Source organism: Loxodonta africana, chromosome 1, assembly GCF_030014295.1.
Source record: "Loxodonta africana isolate mLoxAfr1 chromosome 1, mLoxAfr1.hap2, whole genome shotgun sequence".
NCBI classification, from domain to species: domain Eukaryota; kingdom Metazoa; phylum Chordata; class Mammalia; order Proboscidea; family Elephantidae; genus Loxodonta; species Loxodonta africana.
In genome coordinates, this window is record NC_087342.1 from 220,432,424 (window position 1) to 220,452,881 (window position 20,458).

The window sequence follows — 20,458 nt, forward strand, 5'->3', positions numbered from 1 at the left end:
AGGAAAGGACTTGGCCTCTTCAAGAAACTGGAAGGACACCAGCATGGCAGAAGCCCAGTGGGCCAGGAGAAAGAGAGACGGGAAGGAACCAGATCTTTCAGGCTGCTGCAGATTGTGGCCAGAAGGCTGGATTTTATTTGAGGTGTCAAGTCACTGCAGGGATCTTGACAGGGAAGTAGCATGGTGCCCGTTAGGTTTTATAAGATCACTCAGGCTTCTATGTGGAGAACAGATTGGTGGGGGCCCAGAGTGGACACTAGGAGTCCAGGAAGGAGACAATGGCAGGAGCCCAGGGAAAAGATGGCGGTGGCTTGGCCAAGGGTGGTGGCAGTCAAAGTGAAAAAATCATGCTAGTAAATGGATTAGATGTTGGGTGAGGGAAGGGGAACACTCAAGGATGATGATTCTGGGTTGAGCAACTCAATGGCATAATTTATTGAACTGGACAACCAGGGGAATAATGGGTATGAGGTTCCAACATGGTGGTGTGGTATGGTAGTGAACAGGTAGGTGGTGGTCAGAAGAAGTGTCCTGTTTGGGCCTTAGGCATCCAAGTGAATATTAAGGAGACAGTGGGAAAGAAAAACTTATATCCTAGGTGTAAAATAGGCAAAAAGCATTCAAGAGAAACATCAGTAAAGAAATATTAAGTAACCAACGAATGTTCATCTTCACGAATACTCAAATAGCTCTACATTAAAACCAGTATCAGTTACCATTTTACTTGTCAAAGGGACAGAGTTGGATTTTTTTATGTAGTAATAATACCAAATTTGGGCTAAGAGAAATTGACATACACTCTTGTGCACTGCTGGAAAGTGTATGTCGATGAAAAGTTTCTGGAAGGGAGTTAGAAATATGTATTAAGTACCTGAAAAACATTCACACCCTTTGGCTCAAGTAAATTCATTTTTAGTTTATCTTAAGGAAAAATTAGATCTGTGCCCAGAGACTTAATTAAAGCTGTTTATCTCCACATAATTTAGAGCATTAAAAAATTGGGGGGCAGGAACTTAGATGTCTAATAATGGGACATTGAGTTAAGTATATTTTGAAGACTATTTAATGATTTTAAAATACCAGTAATAGAGATTTACATTTAAAGCTAAGGTATAAAATTATAGATTTATCTCAGTTTTTAAAATTACAGTTATATTTTATGAAACATGTACCTATCTATTTTTTCATATTTTCTACGGTAAATATCTTTTATAAGTTATAAAATAAAAATTTAACAAGAAAATAGAAATGTTTAACCTCCCGAGAAATTTAGAAAATCCAACTTAAAACACCTCTTTTTAGCTATTAAATTAGCTTATTTTTTTAATCAAAAGGTTGTTTTGTTTCCGAAGTAACTAACTTGCTAGTGTTTTGCAGGGGGCAAATTTAACCCTTTCAAAAAGCTATTTGATAATATTACCAAGAACATTTAACCCAATATCACACTCCTGGAAGTGTATAAAAAGCATAAAGTGACAACCTATTTGCAAGTATTCTGTATAACTGTAGCCGTTACAAAAGTGAAAATTCAGAAATAACAAATATCTAGATGTAGGGAATTGAAACATTTTGGTACATCTACTTGATTATACAGCAGTTATAAACTGTAACTATACCCAAACAAAATTATGACATAATAATACATTTTTTAAAAAAGAAGGTACCAAATTATAGGTATGCTGTTACCTCAAATGATAATCACGTATGTACGTGACACTAGACAGGAAGAGATTAGCAGAGCTGTGAGGGTGATGTCTTTTTCAATTTCTGAAACTTTCTGTAATGTGTCATATCATTTATTCTATGCCCTTCCTTCTTCCCAGCCAAATATATTTGACACAGTACTATTTTCTAAGCAATAAAAAGATGCATGCAAGTAAATGAAAATAAGGAAACAAAATTTTATAGTAGTAAAAGCCCAGTCGTTAAGTTCATCAGAATATTTCACCCTGTAACCCAGGAATGGAAGGATTTGCAAGAAAGAGTCTGCTGAAGAGTCCTTTCTTGTTTTGTGGAAAAACCTGACATTGATTTTCTAATTTGGGAAATCAACTGCTAACTGAAAGATTGGCTGTTCGAATCTCCCCAGCAGCTCATGGGAGGAAGACCTGGTAACCTGCTTCTGTAAAAGATTGCAGCCTAGAAAACCTTATGGGACACATCACAGGGGGTCACTGTGAATCAAAATTGACAGCACACAACAAAAACAGCAACAGGGATTGTTGTATGGACATGAAGGAGATGTAATTAGCATAATCTTTTATTCTGAAAGTCCTTGAATACTGTGGTTGTTTAAAAAAGGTTGAAAGATGTTTTCATGGCATTTACAGTTCAACCTTCACCTTACTGGGGACATCCACGCCATCACTGCAGCCAACAACTTGCTGGCAGCTGCTATCGACACAAGAATTTTACATGAAAATACTCAAGCAGATAAGGTGAGAGAAAGAGTCTTTGTTGGCCATTTGGGGCACCTTATTTTTATCCTGGGGGTCCTGGGTTCTTAAGTTCACAGGAAGTCCTCTGGAGTCTATAAATGAACTGAAATTTTATTGAAAGTTTTGTAATTTTATTCATGTTTTTATTTCCTATTAAGCAGATCCATTCTTTGATCAGAATCTCAAATAGGTTTAAGACCACTGCCAAGTTGTTGGGAGATGTTAGTTGTACTTTTATGCCAAATAGTCTTTGAAGCAAGTGTTTCTGCTCTTGAAGATATTTGGTAGACCAGTTCTCTTCATTCTGGTCATAGGTCCAGTCTCTGGTCTTTGCTAAGGAGAAAGGGCAGATATCTTTTTAACACACTAATGGTACATGCAGCTACCCTAGGTGTGCTGGTGAGGAGTCAGACCCCTCTGCAGGGTTTCAAGTACTGTTAATCTAAAGGGTAAATTTAACATACCTGATGTGGACAGAGTCAACCAAAAAAAAAAAACCAACCAGGTGCTAATTCCTCATAGATGTAGGAGATGGATTAAAATGGTACTTTCTGTCACTTGGTATAAGAGTCCTGATTCCCTCCAATTAAAGCAATTCCCTGGTGAGTTTTTTGAAGCAGAATTCAGACCAGTTCTTAATTTGATAGTTATAAAGCTGTAGATCAAGAAATATATTTTTGCAAACTCTTTTACAATGTGCATTGTTTCATCTCTCATCAGATTTATTAAAATGACAGAATTTGAGTCAACACTGTTTATATTAGCCCAAGAATTTTAATAGGATTCTGTAATCTAAACAGTTTGGTTATAAAGTAATGAACTTTGTCATATCCTGTGAATGGTCCAGGCTCATGGTTGGTCCTTACACTTTAATGGTATTTTTGCTTTGTTTTGTTTTTTCAGGCCCTGTATAATCGACTGGTTCCATTAGTGAATGGTGTCAGAGCATTTTCAGAAATTCAACTTGCTCGATTGAAAGTAAGTTTCCAGTTGTCAGAAGCACGTCAGAAATCTTGTCAAAGCCAGAAATTTTGAACTTGATTTGCTTTTGGTTTTCCTATACTCCTGTGGGTATTAAACCCTGAAGGAGACCAAATAACGTAGCAGAGAGCGGAGTACTAGAAGTCAGATGCAGATGCCATGCCAGAGAGCTGCGTGGACGCGTCAGTTAACCTTCCTTAGGTCTCAGTTTCTTCATCTGTAAAAGGAGGGGATGGCTTTGCTGATCTAAGTGTCCTAGTCGAGTAAGACTTGGAGAACTTCAGTGAAGCCTTCTCTCTCTAAAGTGTACTATATTTTCATGCAAATAACCCAAACCTTCTAGGTGTGTTTGCCAGATGCGCCCTCCCCGCCCCCCCCTGAGGGATTTTCATAAGCAAGCTATACTAATTCTTTTTTACAATAATATGTAAAAGAAAATTGGCATAGTGGCACTTATGAAAATACCTTGTTGGGGAGAGGGCACAGTTGCCAAACAAATGTAGAAAAGTGCACGTTATTTGCGTAAATACAGTATTTTCATGAAATTTGTTTTTAAAAAATTAAAATTTATCTATTGCAGTTTTTGTTGCAGGGAGATGCTGAGATTGTACTTGTGCAAGAGATCTTCATTCTTAGCCCATGTTATTGTTTTCAAATGCTATTTGCTATTTATATTCTACTAATCACCTTGATTTTCCCTGACTCTTTTTCAGATGCTAAAAAATAACCCTTAATGATATAATTTACAGCCACTGGTTGGCAAAAATGCACCACCTTGGTTCTTACTGAGGCAAGTTCAGTTTGTAGAGAATAATACCTAGTACGCAATTCTTAGCAGCAGGAACATGTAGAGTTTCCATTTCTCAAAGTTTTTTCTTGTATTTCTCCTTTAAAAACTACTTTCTTAGAATGTTTCCTTTATGGAAATAAAATTTTAAAAATAAATAAACCAGTTGCCATCAAGTCACTTCTCATTTGTGGCGACTCCAGGCCTGTCAGAGTAGAGCTGGGCTCCGTGAGGTTTCCATGGCTGTGACCTTTCAGAAGCGGGTCACCAGGTCTTTCTTCTGAGACTCCTGCATGGGTTCGAACTACCAGCCTTTCAGTTAACAGCTGAGCTCTTAACCACTTGTACCACCCGGAGACTCCTTTTACGGAAATAGATGTATTAAAAGTTTTAATGTCTTTCTTCTGCACTGACTGAGAAATACCTGGTTCTGAAAACTTGGACCTAGACTTTACTTGAATTATTGATATTTATATTTGCAAATGAGACCTAACAAGCTGGAGCACCGCTTATATGAACAGAAGCTTGCACCCCTGCTGAGCGCAGAGCGTAGAGCAGCCACACTGAGGAGCCCACGGAGACGCAGAGCCTCAGGCTGACGCAGATAGAAGCAAGTGTTCTCTGTCTGCTGTCACCTGCGCTGCATGTCCAGATCTGTCATTGTAAGGGCATGTTACAAATGTTCAGTGTCTTCCGCTTGTATGAGTTATTTGGACTTAGGCACTTATTTATATGAGCTGACCTAACCCACAACTTAACTGAAATACATTTTAGTTTTTTTTTTTTCTGAAAGACTTCACTAGTCACAGAGAAAATAAGAGGGATAATTTTTGTTGCCTTTTGCTTTCTGTTCCTTCTAAAATGTACTGCATGCTTTCTTTTTCATCATTAGAAGCTGGATATCCATAAGACTGACCCAAGCACGCTGACAGACGAGGAAGTGAGCAGGTTCGCCCGTCTCAACATTGACCCCTCGACCATCACATGGCAGAGAGGTGGGTGATAGGGGCAGCAGGGTGCCAGTGATCAACAGGGTGTGAGAATGAGACATGATCAGGCTAAAGTGCTGAGAGGACCCAACAGGAATGTTTAATTTCATAAATGCATGATTTTGTTTCTTCCCAGCCTGTGCTTCGTAAAACCCCCCAAAAACACCAAACCTGTTGCCATCGAGTCAGTTCCAACTCCTAGCGACCGTATAAGACAGAGTAGAACCACCCCATAGAGTTTCCAAGAAACGCCTGGTGGATTTGAACTGCCAGCGTTTTGGTTAGCAGCTGTAGTTCTTTAAACCCACCATTTATTCCAATTACTATTCCTTTATCATGTGCTTCTCTAATCCTTGCCTCCCTTTGGGGAGTCTGTGTCCTTTCTTATCTTAAAGCCAACTTCCCCATGTGGGCTCAGTCCCATCCACTCCCACCACCTCCAAATAGCCAAGGAAAACTATTTAATTTTCACCTTTGTATCCCTCTTCATGGGCCTCTTGTCTCTGCATTAAAAAAAAAAAAAAAAAACAGAAAGGCCTAAGCCTCCCCATCTTTCTTCTGCTCCCTTCCTTCCTTCCTTCCTTCTGTTGTTGTTGTTGCTGTTGTTACTTGCCATGGAGTCAGTTCTGACTCATAGTGACCTTATGTACAATAGAACAAAACCCTGCCTGAGTCTGTGCTATCCTCACAGTCGTCGTTATGCTTGAGCCCGTTGTTAAAGCCACAGTGTCAATCCATCTCATTGAGGGTCTTCCTCTTTTTCTTTGAACCTCTGCTTTACCAAGCATGATGTCCTTCTCCAGGGACTGATGCCTCCTGATAATATGTCCAAAGTGTGAGAGATGTAGTCTCGCCATCCTTGCTCCTAAGGGGCATTCTGGTTGTACTTCTTCTTAGTTATCTAGTGCTACTATAACAGAAATACTATAAGTGGATGGCTTTAACAGAAAGAAACTTATTCTCTCAAGTTTAGGAGGCTAGACGTCCAAATTCAGGGTGCCAATTCTAGGGGAAGTCTTTCTCTCTGTGTCGGCTCTGGATGTTTGCAGCATTTTATTGGGAAGCCTATGTATTTTCTCTAACTCTTTTTTATAATGAGGATAAATTATTAAAACACAAGTATGTCCAAAATGCAGTAGTCAGCTTTTTTAACACATTGCTAGTTTGCATTACTCTTTAAAACTTTTTTGGAGATTTACTCATGAAAGAGAAATTGCACAGGCGGGAATTAAACCAAGCATGCTCAAGGAAACTTTTATACAACTTGACATTCTTCCACGTCTGCTTTGGGGTTCTAGCTTAGGTAGGCACCTGAAATAGGGCAGTGGACTAAGTCCGGATTCTCAGAAAAGAAAGGCTACATGATCTGTTTGTCCAAAGCTAGTGCACAGATTGGTTTCCCTCTGAGAAGCTGGAAAGGACTGGACTGTTCTGTGGCTGAAGTTCAATTTTAATTGAAGAAACAACTTTAAAAAATGCTTCCAGATAAATATTAGAATCATATTACTCTTCAGGGCAATGAAGTAAGCTATTGCTATTGACAGGTCACATGGGTCAGAAGAATTTGGAATGACGTTTGATAAGTAGTTTGGTTCTGTTTCCCATGAATTAAAGTGAAAAATAGAACTCTGCAGTCAATGAATTGAGGACATTGAATAGTAGGGTTTCATCTTTTTTTAAACCCAACATGACCTTAGACTTAGAAACGATGTCACTGGTGTGATAAGGGAGCCCTGGTGATACAGTGGTTAAAGAGTTCAGCTGCTAACCAAAAGGCTGGCAGTTCAAATCCACCAGCCACTCCTTAGAAACCCTATGAGGTAGTTCTACTCTGTTCTATAGGGTTGCTATGAGTTGGAATCAACTTGATGGCAACGGGTTTGGTATTTTTTTGTTTGTTTGTTTGGTGTGATAAGATTAGATACTTAGGTGATTTGGTAACTAGAGAGGAAATAAAAGCGGTAGCTAGTGACAATATTGAGAGGCGTTCCTTTCATTTTCTATATACTCTGCTTGTGTCTTAAAATCGTGAAAGTTTATATGTGTTTGTGTGAGTGTTGTTGGAGTATCTATGTGAGTGAATGTGTATTTGAGTGTGTACGTGTGTGTGAAATGTGTGTATATATATCAGAGAGTGTGTGCATGGGTGTGAATGTATTATATGTAAAGAAAGAGTGGCAGCAACTGGGTCCCAGAACAAAGGTGGGCACGTTGAGAATGTTGCTTGTGTTTTGTACGTACAAGAGGAGGTGACCATTTTTCATCCTACAAATGCTCATAGTTCTCAAATACTCAAATTTCCTTCACCATTTTTGTCATTGCCGTATTATATATTTAGCAAGTTGGATCTAAGGTGTCACTGTAAACTTGTTCTTTGAAGCCATATAAACTATTAGTGAAGTCTGTGTCATCCCAGCTTTGTTTCCTGGTATTAGAAGTTCATTTTTCACTAAACCAAACCTAGTTTTCACAAACAAAATCTGAAACTGTGAATTCAAACAAGGAAATGAGGAAGATAAAGAAGATTGGGGCCTGCTGTAATCACAACCAGCTTCTTCTTGTGATCCGGGTTTCAGTGTAAGATGTCACCTCTTCAGAAATGTGTTTTGTTACCACCTAGTCAAAATGGTACCCCAGCCCCACCGCCTCTGTGACACTATCATACCTCCGTGGTAAACTCTATCATATCACTGTTTTTATTTTCGTAAGACAGTTCTCACTAGCCGATGTTTAGTTGTTTATTTGATCATCCTTTCTGTCCGCTCACCACAGCGTCCGCTCAGTGGAGACTGGACCCTATCCATGTTGCTCTCAACTGTTTCCCCAGCCCTCCAAATGGCACCAAAATACACTGGAGGCAGGCAGCACCTATCTGCTGACGGAATCAGTAATCTGTTCTCTTTTCTTCCAGTACTGGATACAAATGACCGATTTCTACGAAAAATAACAATTGGGCAGGCAAGCACGGAGAAGGGATTTTCCCGCCAGGTAGGTGGCATTGTCATCACAAGAGGGTTTCTGTCCTTGTGTTGGTTTACGTGGCCCAGCCTTTTCTCTGCTTTTCTCACTCATTCCTCAGTCTGCAGTGGCAGTGACCTAGTCACCACGCGGGACTGGAAAGGAAGGGGAGAGGAAAGTGTTCGGATATCTTCTTACCATCCTCTACATGAGTGTTCTTAGTTGTATTTCTGGGAAGTTCCACTCAGTGTGTCCCTTGGATATAAATTTTTAGATATTTTATTGGAAACCCACCCAATTAATACTATATCTGCCTAACTAACAACTAACTAAAAAATGAAAATCTCAGACACATCGTTCAAATTTTATAAGCCAAAGAAGGAACACCTAGTTATTTGGCATAATACCCTGAGGAGTTTTTAAGGATAATGTCTTATTATCCAAATCCAGAGAACATAGAAGAAAAATTATGATGTCCACCTTCATTTTAATATGGTCTCTGTTGTGGAACAGTGGCACTTAGGGAATGTAAATTCATACCATGATTTCTCAGCCAGATACAGGCTCTGTATTTGTTTGTGGAGTAAACGTTATATTTTAGAACAGCATTAGATTTACGGCGTTTACATTTTTAAGTTTTTATTAGTGAAATAATAATCACTTTTCCTATAGTAATCTGTCCTCATCCGGAGAAGACTTTTGGACTTTTTGAAATCTTTTGAATAAAAAGTGAATATGGGGATTTGATCGAGAAGACAAACTAAGCACGTGCACCTTCCTTCCTCCTCCAGATTCTAGAGCTTGTACATGTATACAGATTGCAAACAATTACTCACTGTCTGTGTTAGAGAACCAGAATCACTTCCATAGGATTTGGAGAAATTTCTGAAAGATAGGAAGATTGAATTAGATTGGTGGAGAAAAGCCAAAAGAAAGAGGTTTGGGGCGGGGGGAGGGCTGTAAATTCAGACACTGTAAAAAAACAAACCAAATGTGTTGCCATTGAGTCAATTCCAATTCATAACAACCCTAGAGGACAGGTAGAACTGCTCCATAGCATTTCCAAGGAGCGGCTGGTAGATTCGAACTGCCGGCCTTTTGGTTAGCAGCCATAACTCTTAACCACTGTGCACCGGGGCTCCTCAGACGCTATAGATATCTTATTTCTCAGAAGTAGGAGAGGACCCACACAACCATCGAGTTCAGGGGTTGGTGGGCAGCTCCGAAGCAGTGGGCAGATGGGCACCTTCCCGTAACACCCATGTGGAGTAGCCTGCAGGTGCATTTGTCTCAGCCTGGACCCGATGTGGGTGCTGAGACCAGCGCACACTGCACCGCACAGCCAGGGGAGTCCTCACACACCACAGCCACAGATTGGTGGATTTATTATCTTACAGCTCTTGTTCGGCAGGTGTCAGTAAAAAGTGCCCCGTTCCAAGAAAACTAGTGTATTGTGACACCTTCTTAAGAGAAGGGCAGCTTTGCCTCATTTGTACAGAAAGCAGTGGGCATTGAAGTAAGAACATGTTTTCATGTCAGTAAAGATAGACCTATATCTGGGTGGCTCAAATGGTGAGGCACTCAACTACTAGCCGAAAGATTGGTGGTTTGAACGTACCCAGAGGCACCTCAGAAGACAGGCCTGGTGAAATGCTTCTGTAAGGTCACAGCCTTGAAAACCCTATGAGGCAGCTCTACTCTGCACATATGGAGTCGCCATGAGTCAAAACTGATTGTGTGGTAGCTAACAACAACAACATATCATTTTTAATGGCTACATATGATCTTATTTTGTTAGATGTACTGTAACCAATTCAACCAGTCCCCTCTTAATGGACACTTAGGGTGTTTACAGTGGTGGGGTATCATAAATAAGCTGTTGTAAACATACACTGTATGTTTTTATGATAATATTCTAAGGACCGATTCCCAGATGTGTAACTGCAGAGCCAAAGACTGCACATTTCAAATGTTGATGTATGTTCCCACACTAACCTTTCAGAAAAGTTCCATCAATTCACATTCTTGCAACATTGCATATTATCCTTTGTTTAAATTCTTGACGATCTGATAAGCAATAAAAAATCACATCCCAATTGAGCCCTTGCATGCTTTTGAAAGATTTTATTTGCGAAACAAAAATGAGCAACCTTCTAATATGCACATCAGTCAATAAAATAATAAAAATAATATTTAAACTTACCCAATTTCTTTCATTTTTACTGTTACTCAAGGTGCAGAATTTTGAAATTGTAACCATTACAAATGAAGAACTGATATTAGGATTATAAATTCTAGTTTTTATTTTCACAGTTAACGTTTCAGGAATAGTTTTACTAATTTCATGTTTTGTATAGAAGGTCTCAATATTTTTAGTCACTGATTTTATACTCACTGTTCATAATGGAATAGTGGTATAGAGTATCCTGAATATTATACGGTAAAAAAATAATTATGTTTGGAATAGGTTATATTGAGAATGTAATAATTGAATGTGGTTGTATTTGACTTCCAGGCAAGATTTTTCACTAAATCAATGACTAATGAGATCTTGACCAGGAAGTAGCCAGGAAGCCTCTTATTTCCTTCATTTCTTTACTTGTCAGTGGCGGAAATGGATAACATCTCATAAGGAGATCCCAGTAGGGCACAGCTTGAACTTGTCTAGCTCACACTCTCCCTTGGGAAGATGGGATTAAGCTGAAGCTTAATGAAGTGGTTTTGTCCAAAGAAACTCTGCTAACCACAAAAACCCAAACCTGTTGCCGTTGAGTCGATTCTGACTATGGTGACCCTATGGGACAGAGTAGAACTGCCCCATACGGTTTCCAAGGAGCACGTGATGGATGTGAACTGCTGACCTTTTGATTAGCAGCCGTAGCTCTTAACCACTACACCACCAGGGTTTCCAGAAACTCTGCTAGTGGCTGAATTCTGAGCAGGAGGAAGTACACATTCTCTGTGTCTCTTTTAGTTCCTGTTGGACTTTGTACAACTTGGAGTCTGAGCCAGGTAAACGGGAGTCCTAGGAACGTTTCACAAGAAGCAGCTAGCTCTAGCTTTCCCTGCTGAAACTTCCAAGATCTGACATGGTCATACCCTCACAGGCAGCTGAAAATTGAATATGTGCCACCATTTGACTTGGTGGATTACTTTAGGCAGGTTGTCCTCACTGCTGTGCAGCAATATAACTCTAGGAAACTGGCATAGGACGCAGTGGGGTAAGGAAGCCAGCAGAACCATCGTCTTCCATTGCTGCTCCTCATATCTTTGCTAGAAAGACAAATGAAGCCTTCTTGACAGACGAATAGCCCTGGAGCTAGTTGGTAGGGTATTCCTTTATTCAGCCAATGCGTACTGACAGCCTGCTGTGTCTCAGGCACATGGAGTCCCTGGGTAGTGCAGACAGTTAATGCGTTCAGCTACTAACCTAAAGCTTGGAGGTTCGAGTCCTCCCAGAGGCACCTATGAAGAAAGGCTTGGCGGTCTACTTCCCAAAAACTCAGTTGAAAACCCTATGGTGCACAGTTCTACTCTGAAATGAATGGGGTCACCATAAGTTGAAGTTGACTCAATGGCAACTGGTTTGTGGCGTTTTTTGGTTTTTTGGTTTTGGTGCTTCAGTTATAGCTCTGATGCTAAGGATTCAGAAGGGAACCCTTGTGAAATACTCCGTGCCTTCACTGGCACTTACAGTCCAGTGGTGGAGGCCTACATGACACAGACAGTCTCATAAATAACAAGTCTAAGACATGCTACAAAAGCAAACCACACAGTGCCATAAGCAGGTACAACAGGGGACCTAAGCAAACTGAGTCCTGCTCAGCAGAGTAAAGTGGAGAGGAGTGCAGGAAGCGGGGTGGCCACCTTAGAGGTCAGCTAGCCCAGGACCATGCATGAGCTAGACACTCAGAAGACTGTGGGTAGAATACCCTGGGCTGCCATGACTGATGGTTGAAATTGAGCTCCCTGTTGGAGTGGCCTCCAGGTGGCGCTGTTGCTGAGCAATGCCTGTGGTTTGGCTGTTTCAGGCACAGTTTGACATTGCTGTGGCCAGCGAAATCATGGCAGTGCTGGCCCTGACCGACAGCCTCGCAGACATGAAGGAGCGGCTGGGACGAATGGTGGTAGCCAGTGACAAGAACGGACAGCCTGTGACTGCAGAAGATTTGGTGCGTATGTCCAGCCAGAGGCTCCAGTGAGCTCCCCATCCTTTTTCTTTGGTAATGAGCAGAACGAAGATTTCCTTCCTGTGTTCAGTCTACAGGATGGGGGTTCAGAGACTTTCTGCACACACAGGGTTGCTTGCACAAGCTTGTTTCCCTTACAGCTTCGTAATGTTCTCACAGGTATTTATAACATGCTCATACCTGGCTGCAACCAAACGCATGGAATTTATTCCATAAGCTTTTCTCCCTTCATGCCTATTCTTCTCTTCTTCTTGTGGTGGTGGGGCGGGATGGAGTGGGAGGATCTCCCTGCAGCTAGTGGCTTTTAGAAAAGAGCCATTTTTTAAGTGGCTTCAGCTTCTTTCTAGATGGAAAGCTAGCTTGAGAGCAGAAAACTAGAAGCCTTTCAAATGCAGCCGTGTTTTAAGCACCTTCTGCTCCTGTGGGGTAAAGGGCTTAGAGAAGGTGGGAAACAAGAACAGGTGCTTTTAGATACTCCTTTACCTCTCTTATTCATGCTCTGTAAATAGCTGTTTCAGGTCTTCATCTTATTTCTTGGGGCAACAGTAAGGCCTCTGGTAATGAACAAATAATGTTCATGATTGCCAGAAAACATTTTGAAGTGGATTGATTGAAAGCTGTGATTTATGGCCAGCCTCTTAAACATCATCAAGGAAGGTTTTGGGAAAAGAACAATGTCTACCACTCGCCTGTCTTAGTTACCTAGTGCTGCTGTGGCAGAGATAACTCAAGTGGGCAGCTTTAATAAACAGACATTTATTTTCTCACAGTTAGGGGGCTAGAAGTTGAAATTCAGGGTGCTGGCTCTAGAGAAAGAGCCTCTGTGGGCTCTAGAGGAAAGTCTCAGTCTCTTTTCACCTCTGTTCCTCAGTTTCTTGGCAATCTTCATGTGATTTGGCATCTATCTTTCCCTGTCTATGTTTGCCTAACCTGCTGCTTTTGGTGTCTCAAAAGAGATCCATTCAAGACATACCCCACACTAATACTACCTCATTAACATAACAAAACCCATTCCCCAGTGGGATTATGGCCATAGGTGTAGGGATTAGGACTTACAACGCATATTTTGGGGGGATACAATTCATTCGATGATATCCCTCATCATTCTTCACGTGTCAGAATGGCTAACACCCATTCCAGGCTTGGGTCGGGGGCAGCACTGTGTCACCTGTAGCCCAGAGGTGAGAGCAGCCAGGGACCCCTGGAGTGCCCAGCTAGGAAGGAGACTAGTGAGAAAACAGCCAAGGTATTAACCCAGAGCGTGGACGATCTTTTGTCACCAACATAAATATTTTTTCTCTCCTTTAGGGGGTGACAGGTGCTTTGACAGTTTTGATGAAAGATGCAATAAAACCAAATCTGATGCAGACCCTAGAAGTAAGTGCTTTTCTTTTCATATGAATTGTTTAGAGAATTTTTGTATTAATTGGATGACCTGTATGTGCCCGTGAGGATGTGAACAATCCTAGCCAACATGAGCCAGCCAAGGAGCATCACGATAGCTTCTTGGTCATCTTAAAAAAAAAAAAAAAAAAGTTAGAAGTCTATTTATAGATTCTTTGATATGATTCACATATTGGCTACTAAATACTGAGTGGAGCAGACACTTAGCAAGTCGTACCTGTCTAATATGTCAGTGGCTTGTACACATTATACTGCCTTTTTACATTAAGTTTTGTTCATGACTCGCCTTGCTCTCGTCTTCATTGAACTTCAATATTTTCCTCAAGATACCTTTATTTTAATATGCTCTTCTAGTCACTAGTCATACTCATTTCATTTGGCAATTGTCTAATCTCTTCCTCCTACCCTAGCTGATGAGACCCCAGAATTTGGGCTGACATAGAGGGTCTGTATCTGGGGGTTGGTTGAGGAAAAACACAAGTGGGAGGAGGAGGGCTTGTGGGGGCGGAGAAGACAGTGGTGTGCTGGTAAATGTTTTAACAACCAACTCTGGAGTGGGGATTGGGAGGGCAACCGCGGTTTGTAGTATTTGCCAATTTCCGTGGTGTAAATATTCCCACCGTGGCCAGTTTCAGGCTCCCTTCTGGATGTCTCTGAGCACAGAGTTGGGGAAAATGCACATACTCAGGGGTTATTATTTGTCCTCAAGCTGCAGACGGACAGAAGGAGGTAGAGGTGGCCAGAGGGCAGATATACTGGGGGAAGACAGAAGAAAGACAAGCAGATATCTATCCGTTTATTCACTGAGCTAACACAAAGTTTAGTTTGAGTGCAAGCTCTGCCATTTACTCACCTCAGGCAGGTTATTTGATGCCTCAGTCTCAGTTTTCTTACGTGTAAAATGGTGACACTACCAACAACTGACCTACCAGGGGTATTGTGAAGATTGCATTTTTTAACACATGGCATGGGCCAGGCTGTGTAGTAGATGATAAAGATATAGTGATGAATGATACAAAGTCCCTGCCCTCTCGGAGCTTACACTTCAGTGGGGAAGACAGATGGTAGACAAATAGATACTCAGCTGGTGGCAAGGACTAAAGAAGAAAAACAGGAGGGAATGAGAGGACAGAGAGTGACGTGTGTGTGTGTCTGTGTGTGCCTGTGTTTGACTGCCTGTCTGATAAAGTGATGCCTGAACAGAGATGTGAATAAACCAAGAGCGAACTGTACGTTTACCTGGACCAAGAACTTTCCCGGCCTCCCTGAGCCTTCGGTTTATCATGTGAAGGAGGAAAAGGATTCATCTTGCTCTCACAGCATCTACTTCTGTGATTTCAGGCTAAAACTACATTTACACAAAATTATAAAATGCTTTTGCTAATAGATTAGTATTTAAAAAAAAAAAAAACAGTTGTTGTTGAGTTGATTCCGACTCATAGCGACTTCTTAGGACAGAGTGGAACTGCTCCATAGGGTTTCCAAGGAGCAGCTGGTGGATTCAAACTGCCAACCTTTTGGTTAGCAGCCCAGCTCTTAGCTATGTACAAGGGCTCCATAGGTTAGTATATAGCCTAAAAAATAGGAAAGATTATATAGAAGATAAAAGTCCTAGTCTTTCCAAATTAAAATACTGCTGCCGATCCAGGACTTGGAGTTCTTATCCCAGGAATAGTGATGTATTTATGCTGATCCAGCCACACCCTGTCACCTGTTGCATGGCCTCCACCCCCTGCCCCCCCCCCCCACACACTGATGCCTTTTGCTTCCCAGATGGCCACAGAGGGTCACAGCCCATAAAGGTCTGGTCCTGCACCATCCTCGTGGTCAGTTACGGATCAGACCATTGTGATCCATGGGGTTTTTTCCAGCTGATTTTCAGAAGCAAATCATCAGGCCTTTCTTCCTAACCTGTCTTAGTCTGGCAACTGCTGAAACCTGTTCAGCATCGAAGCAACACACAAGCCTCAACAGGTAGTCGGGTGGTGGCTGCTCACGCGTTGCACTGGCCAGCAATGGAATGTCTCCCACATGGAAGGCAAGAATTCTACCACTGAACCGCCAGTGCCTCCCCTTCTCTAGATAGAGGTGAGGAATTAGTGATGGGTAGACAGATATAAGGAGATCTGGTGGCACAAACCACTGAGCACCAACTGAAAGGTTGGCAGTTCAGACCCACCCAGCAGCTCCACAGGAGAAAGACTTGATGACCTGTTTCTGTAAAGATTACAGCCTAGGACTTGATGGTACCCAACAACAGCAAGGCAGAGATATGGACACTAAACATACATCTACACAAACACGTGTCTGGGTTTTATCATCTCAGCTTTACTTCTACGTACATTTGTATGTCTTTCTCAGGGTCCTATTCTTTTCCCTCCTAAGGACATTTTTTTTGTTTTTTGGCTTAAGGACATTAGGAGGAAAAGTAAATACAGAACTAACATAAGTGGCTTTGATAAACCGGATCCTTTTCAGTCTCTGAAATGACTTTTCTTTCGCTTCCTCTCTTCCTGCTTTTGTTGGCTTTCTCATCTTTGAAGCTCGTTCAGCTAACTGCCCATCATGGTTCGTGGGAACTTTCCATCCCTCCCAGCCTCCCACCTCCACATGCTCCCTGTCTTCCCTCCCATCAGGGAAATGGCAGCAGCTGTATTTTCACAGGTAGAGTCCAGGCTGCAAGTGCACAGCCTGAAGGGCCGGGGCTCAGCTCAAAATAAAGCCTGAGCATTTAATGCATGTGAATAAGTCCTTTCAGATCAGGCTAAGGTCGGTTCTCATCAGTAAGGAAATTATAAAATATAGACAAGCCATATAAAAAATTAACATATAGACAGTTTTTATTGAAATAATTAAAATCTAACATTTCTGTAATCCACTATATATATTGGTTTCTTTTATCCTTTTAATAAGAATTACTCTTTGCTTTTGTCATCTTAATTTAAAAAAAAAAAAGTTGTCATTGAGTCAGTTCCTACTCGTGGCAACTGCATGTATGTCAGAGTAGAACTGTGCTCTATAGGGTTTTCAGTGGCTGAGTTTTTGGATGTAAGTTGCCAGGCTTTTCTTCTGAGGCACTTCTGGGTGGACTTGAATCTCCAACATTTCTATTAGCAGCTGAGAGCAGTAGCTGTTTACAACACCAAAAGACTTGTATTATCCTACTAGTTAGCAGATCTCCAGCATGCAAGACTGTTGTATTGGAATGAAACAATAAGGAAGACTTAAACAGAATTATCAAAACTCAGAATAGCAAATTATCAGTATAAAAACAACCTGTAATAAATGTAATCATTATTTAGCCACCCTGACTTAATTCCCATAATTCATGAATTGTTTTGATTTTTGTACTTACGGGAGAATTTTCTTGAAATGACTCATTTCTTAATGAAAAATAAACTTAAATACGCTTCTTATGCCATCAGGATCTAGTTCCATTTTTTTGTTTTATTATAGTACAGGGCAGTATAAAGTAAGGTAAATAGTTTATTTCATGGTTACTGTGTCGGCTAATAGCTGTGGCTTATCAAAATTATGGTAGGAAGTGACTCTGTTCCTACAGCTTTTTCTCCCTGGTTCATCATTAAATGTGGAATCATATAGTTCTGAGGTACATAGGGAATTTGATCCTTTGAGCAAGTGCAGGGTGTTTAACTCTTTATGAGAGATTTTATACCTTAAATATGCACTGTTAATGAGAGGAATAGTGACTTGGTTGAGTCATTAACTCAAGGGAGATACCCTGCAGCCTGTCCTCCTTTGTTTGCCCTAAACTGGTCTTGGTTTACTTTCTTCTAGTTGTCTTTGCAGTTTTAATTTCTTCCTCTGCTTTCATAGGGGACACCTGTATTTGTGCATGCTGGCCCCTTTGCTAACATTGCTCATGGCAACTCTTCAGTATTGGCTGATAAAATTGCTCTGAAGCTGGTTGGTGAAGAAGGATTCGTAGGTAAGTTGTTTCTTTCAATTTATTTGTTGTAGAATATTGAAGGAGTTTAAAAGGCAATGACTATAACAGAGTGATATGCATATACTAATCTGAAATATAGTCTTTAGGAGCCACCTTTCACAGGTAGGCTCAGAAAAGCCCTAAGGTCTGGTCTCTGCTAGTGAAATTGTGTTGTAGTTGAACCGTGGAGCCTGATGTCAAGTACATATGGGTTTGAATATAAGCTCTGACACTTGCCGGTGGCCTCAGACACATTTGTAGTATCTCTGAGCCTCAATTCTTTCACCTGTAAAATGTTGATAACAAACCTTCTAGGGTTATTGTGAAAACTAAATGAGATTATATAGTCATCCAGCAAGTATTCTTTGAGAACCTGCCATAGGCACAGCATTGCACTCAGAGCAAGGGACACAGTGATGAGCAAAACAGACCTAGCCTTGTGGAGTACATTATCTAATGTTATAAATAATTGAAGGGCAGGAAGTACATATTACGTGTTAGCCATTATTAGTAGTAATCATGCTATTGAGAATTTGAAGTCATTTCTCTCTTCCTCAACTCCTACGGTGCTTTTATGACTTAATAGAGGGGAGATTCCCAGTCAGTAGATTTGGAAATTTTAATTGGTAGAATTCCAGAGTTCTTGCTGCTGGGAAGCTTTCCTGTGTGGCACCCACCCCTCTTTGGTATTTGTTGAATATTCCAGTCAGAAGAGGGGCAGCTGCTCTAGCATTTGTTCAGTCAGTGCCAACCCTGATCCCACCCATAATATTAAGAATGTGAGAAAATGAAAGACAAAAAAAGTACAAGAATTTGTGGAAGAACCCCTTCATTTGACGTATAAGGGCTTACCCTGGCAGATTTTCACATGCCAGCAGGTAATTCCATTAGCCACACACATGCCTGTCATCAAGCATAGCAATCGCTTCTTTCACACTTGGGCTCAAACTCAGCAATGCATGCTTCTACCAGAAGAGATTCTGCTGGACAACAGAACTTAGCTGCGCACTGTTTTGCTCAGACATTACAAAGTTCCCTCAGGGTTATTGGGACTGTTTTAAGAATTTCTTATAGACCCGCAGTCAGAATCAGATGATGATTCATATCGGTTCACTCCACAAAGGCCTGGCATACACAGCTCTCCTGTATTTGGCTGCTTTGCTATCAAGTCTGCTAGGAGAATGGCTAGGCTCTGTGTCTAAATGGGTTTGCTTGATTGATTATTGCATAAGTGCAGAGCTAATGGACAAGGAGGCTGGGTAAGGGCGGGCGTTGAAAACGTAGGTGCTTACATGAAGTGGTGGTTCTAATACATCAGCTCCACAAATAAAAGAGCTTACAGAAGAAAGCATTCCACTTTATGTTGAGGGAGATCTCTACCTCTCTGCCAGTCCTTGCTCTGTCAAGCATTCATTTAGAATATGGGCTATTGTGGTAAGATATCTTTAAGGTATATGCTGGTGATAGATGCAAAGTGTGCTAGCTCTCTGCGTGAACTTGAATGGCCATTAGCATCCCTGAGTGTGTCTCCTGTAGACATTCCCGGCTGAAGAATGAGAAGCCGGATAACCTGGATAGCTCACATCGCCAGAGTTAGAAGGTGTTAGATCAGAAATCCTAACTGTTAGAATGACCAAAGGCAAGATACTTAATTTCTCTCAGGCTCAATTTCCTCTCTGAATGAAACGAGAACACCTATGTTACAGTATTTTAATGAGTATTAAATAAGTTCTTCGTAAAGCATAGAGAAAGAACCCTGCAAATGTAGAATTATTTCTATGATCCCTTCCAGTTCTGAGAGGCTACAAGTGAGGGAGGTTTCATTTTCCTTGAGATCTCTTCGTTGCCAGGTGGTTTAGTGGGCAAGGTTGAAAAGAGCCAGATCCCTTGAAGTTGTGTAACCTCAGCCAAGTTAACGCCTCTGTGCCTCAGTCTCCTTGTCTGTAAAATGGAGCTTTTAAAAGGACTTGTTTCATGGGTGTGCAATGAGGATTCCATGAATTGCATGTCAAGTTCTGACCCATGGTGAGCACTGAATAATTCTTAGCCACTATTCCTATGAATGATTGTGAGTACAGCACAGGATCGGGCAGTGTTTACTTCTGTTATGTGTAAGGTTGCCATGATCGGAGCCAACTCAATGGCAACTAACAGCAACACTCATCGTTACTCTTCCCTCCTCATGGATGCATAATTTATGAAGGTTACATTTCCTTTTTTATTTAGGGTTTTTTTTTTCCCCTGTTAAAAAGTTAAAATCATTCCTTACAGAAAATGAAGAGTATGTTTTGGGAAATACCTCTTAGATGTAATGTGTTATAGCCAATCTCAGGTTTTGCTTAGTCACTATCTGGGGCCTACCCTGTGTCCTAATGGGTGAGAACAGACTGAAAGGCTTAGCTCTGAGTAATGAGGAAGCCACTGGTAGCCGTGAGGCACCCACCCTGCACACCAATTTCCAAGGTGCTTCAAAAGCTGCTTGAGACTGCTGAGTCGTGGTTTGTTCCTTAAGACCTGCTTCATTCAACCTGGAAATGCTTAAGACTCGAATCAGCCCCTCATCCTGAGAACTTCCTAGGAAGTGGATTTCATCTACCTGCTATGGAAGCCATAATGGAAACCTGAAAATCATTTATTTTGGCCCTCTGCCTTTTATATTACATTTATCATATCAACAGCATGCTCCATTATGTATAAGCATTTGGCAGTAGGGACTTAAGTAAGTATATACTATACCACAAGACTCCAGCCTTGTAGTGTTA

At 41.1% G+C, this 20,458-nt stretch overlaps 1 protein-coding gene across 11 annotated transcripts in view; it reads left to right on the forward strand.

The window, feature by feature from the left end:
* Positions 1–20,458, forward strand: part of MTHFD1L (methylenetetrahydrofolate dehydrogenase (NADP+ dependent) 1 like) — a 254,772-nt gene that overhangs the window by 105,249 nt on the left and 129,065 nt on the right. For 10 of the 11 annotated variants that reach the window (XR_010323111.1, XM_023548014.2, XM_023547905.2 and 7 more), the window contains exons 14-20: positions 2,331–2,438; positions 3,342–3,416; positions 5,099–5,201; positions 8,107–8,183; positions 12,185–12,325; positions 13,652–13,720; positions 17,585–17,696. Coding sequence is in view for 10 of the 11 variants with exons in the window: in XM_023548014.2 (XP_023403782.1) it covers positions 2,331–2,438; positions 3,342–3,416; positions 5,099–5,201; positions 8,107–8,183; positions 12,185–12,325; positions 13,652–13,720; positions 17,585–17,696 (685 nt within the window). In the remaining variant the exon portion in view is untranslated. Of the gene's footprint in view, positions 1–2,330; positions 2,439–3,341; positions 3,417–4,132; positions 4,214–5,098; positions 5,202–8,106; positions 8,184–12,184; positions 12,326–13,651; positions 13,721–17,584; positions 17,697–20,458 lie in introns of those variants that run through there. The other variant, XM_023548113.2, reaches the window with a different exon arrangement.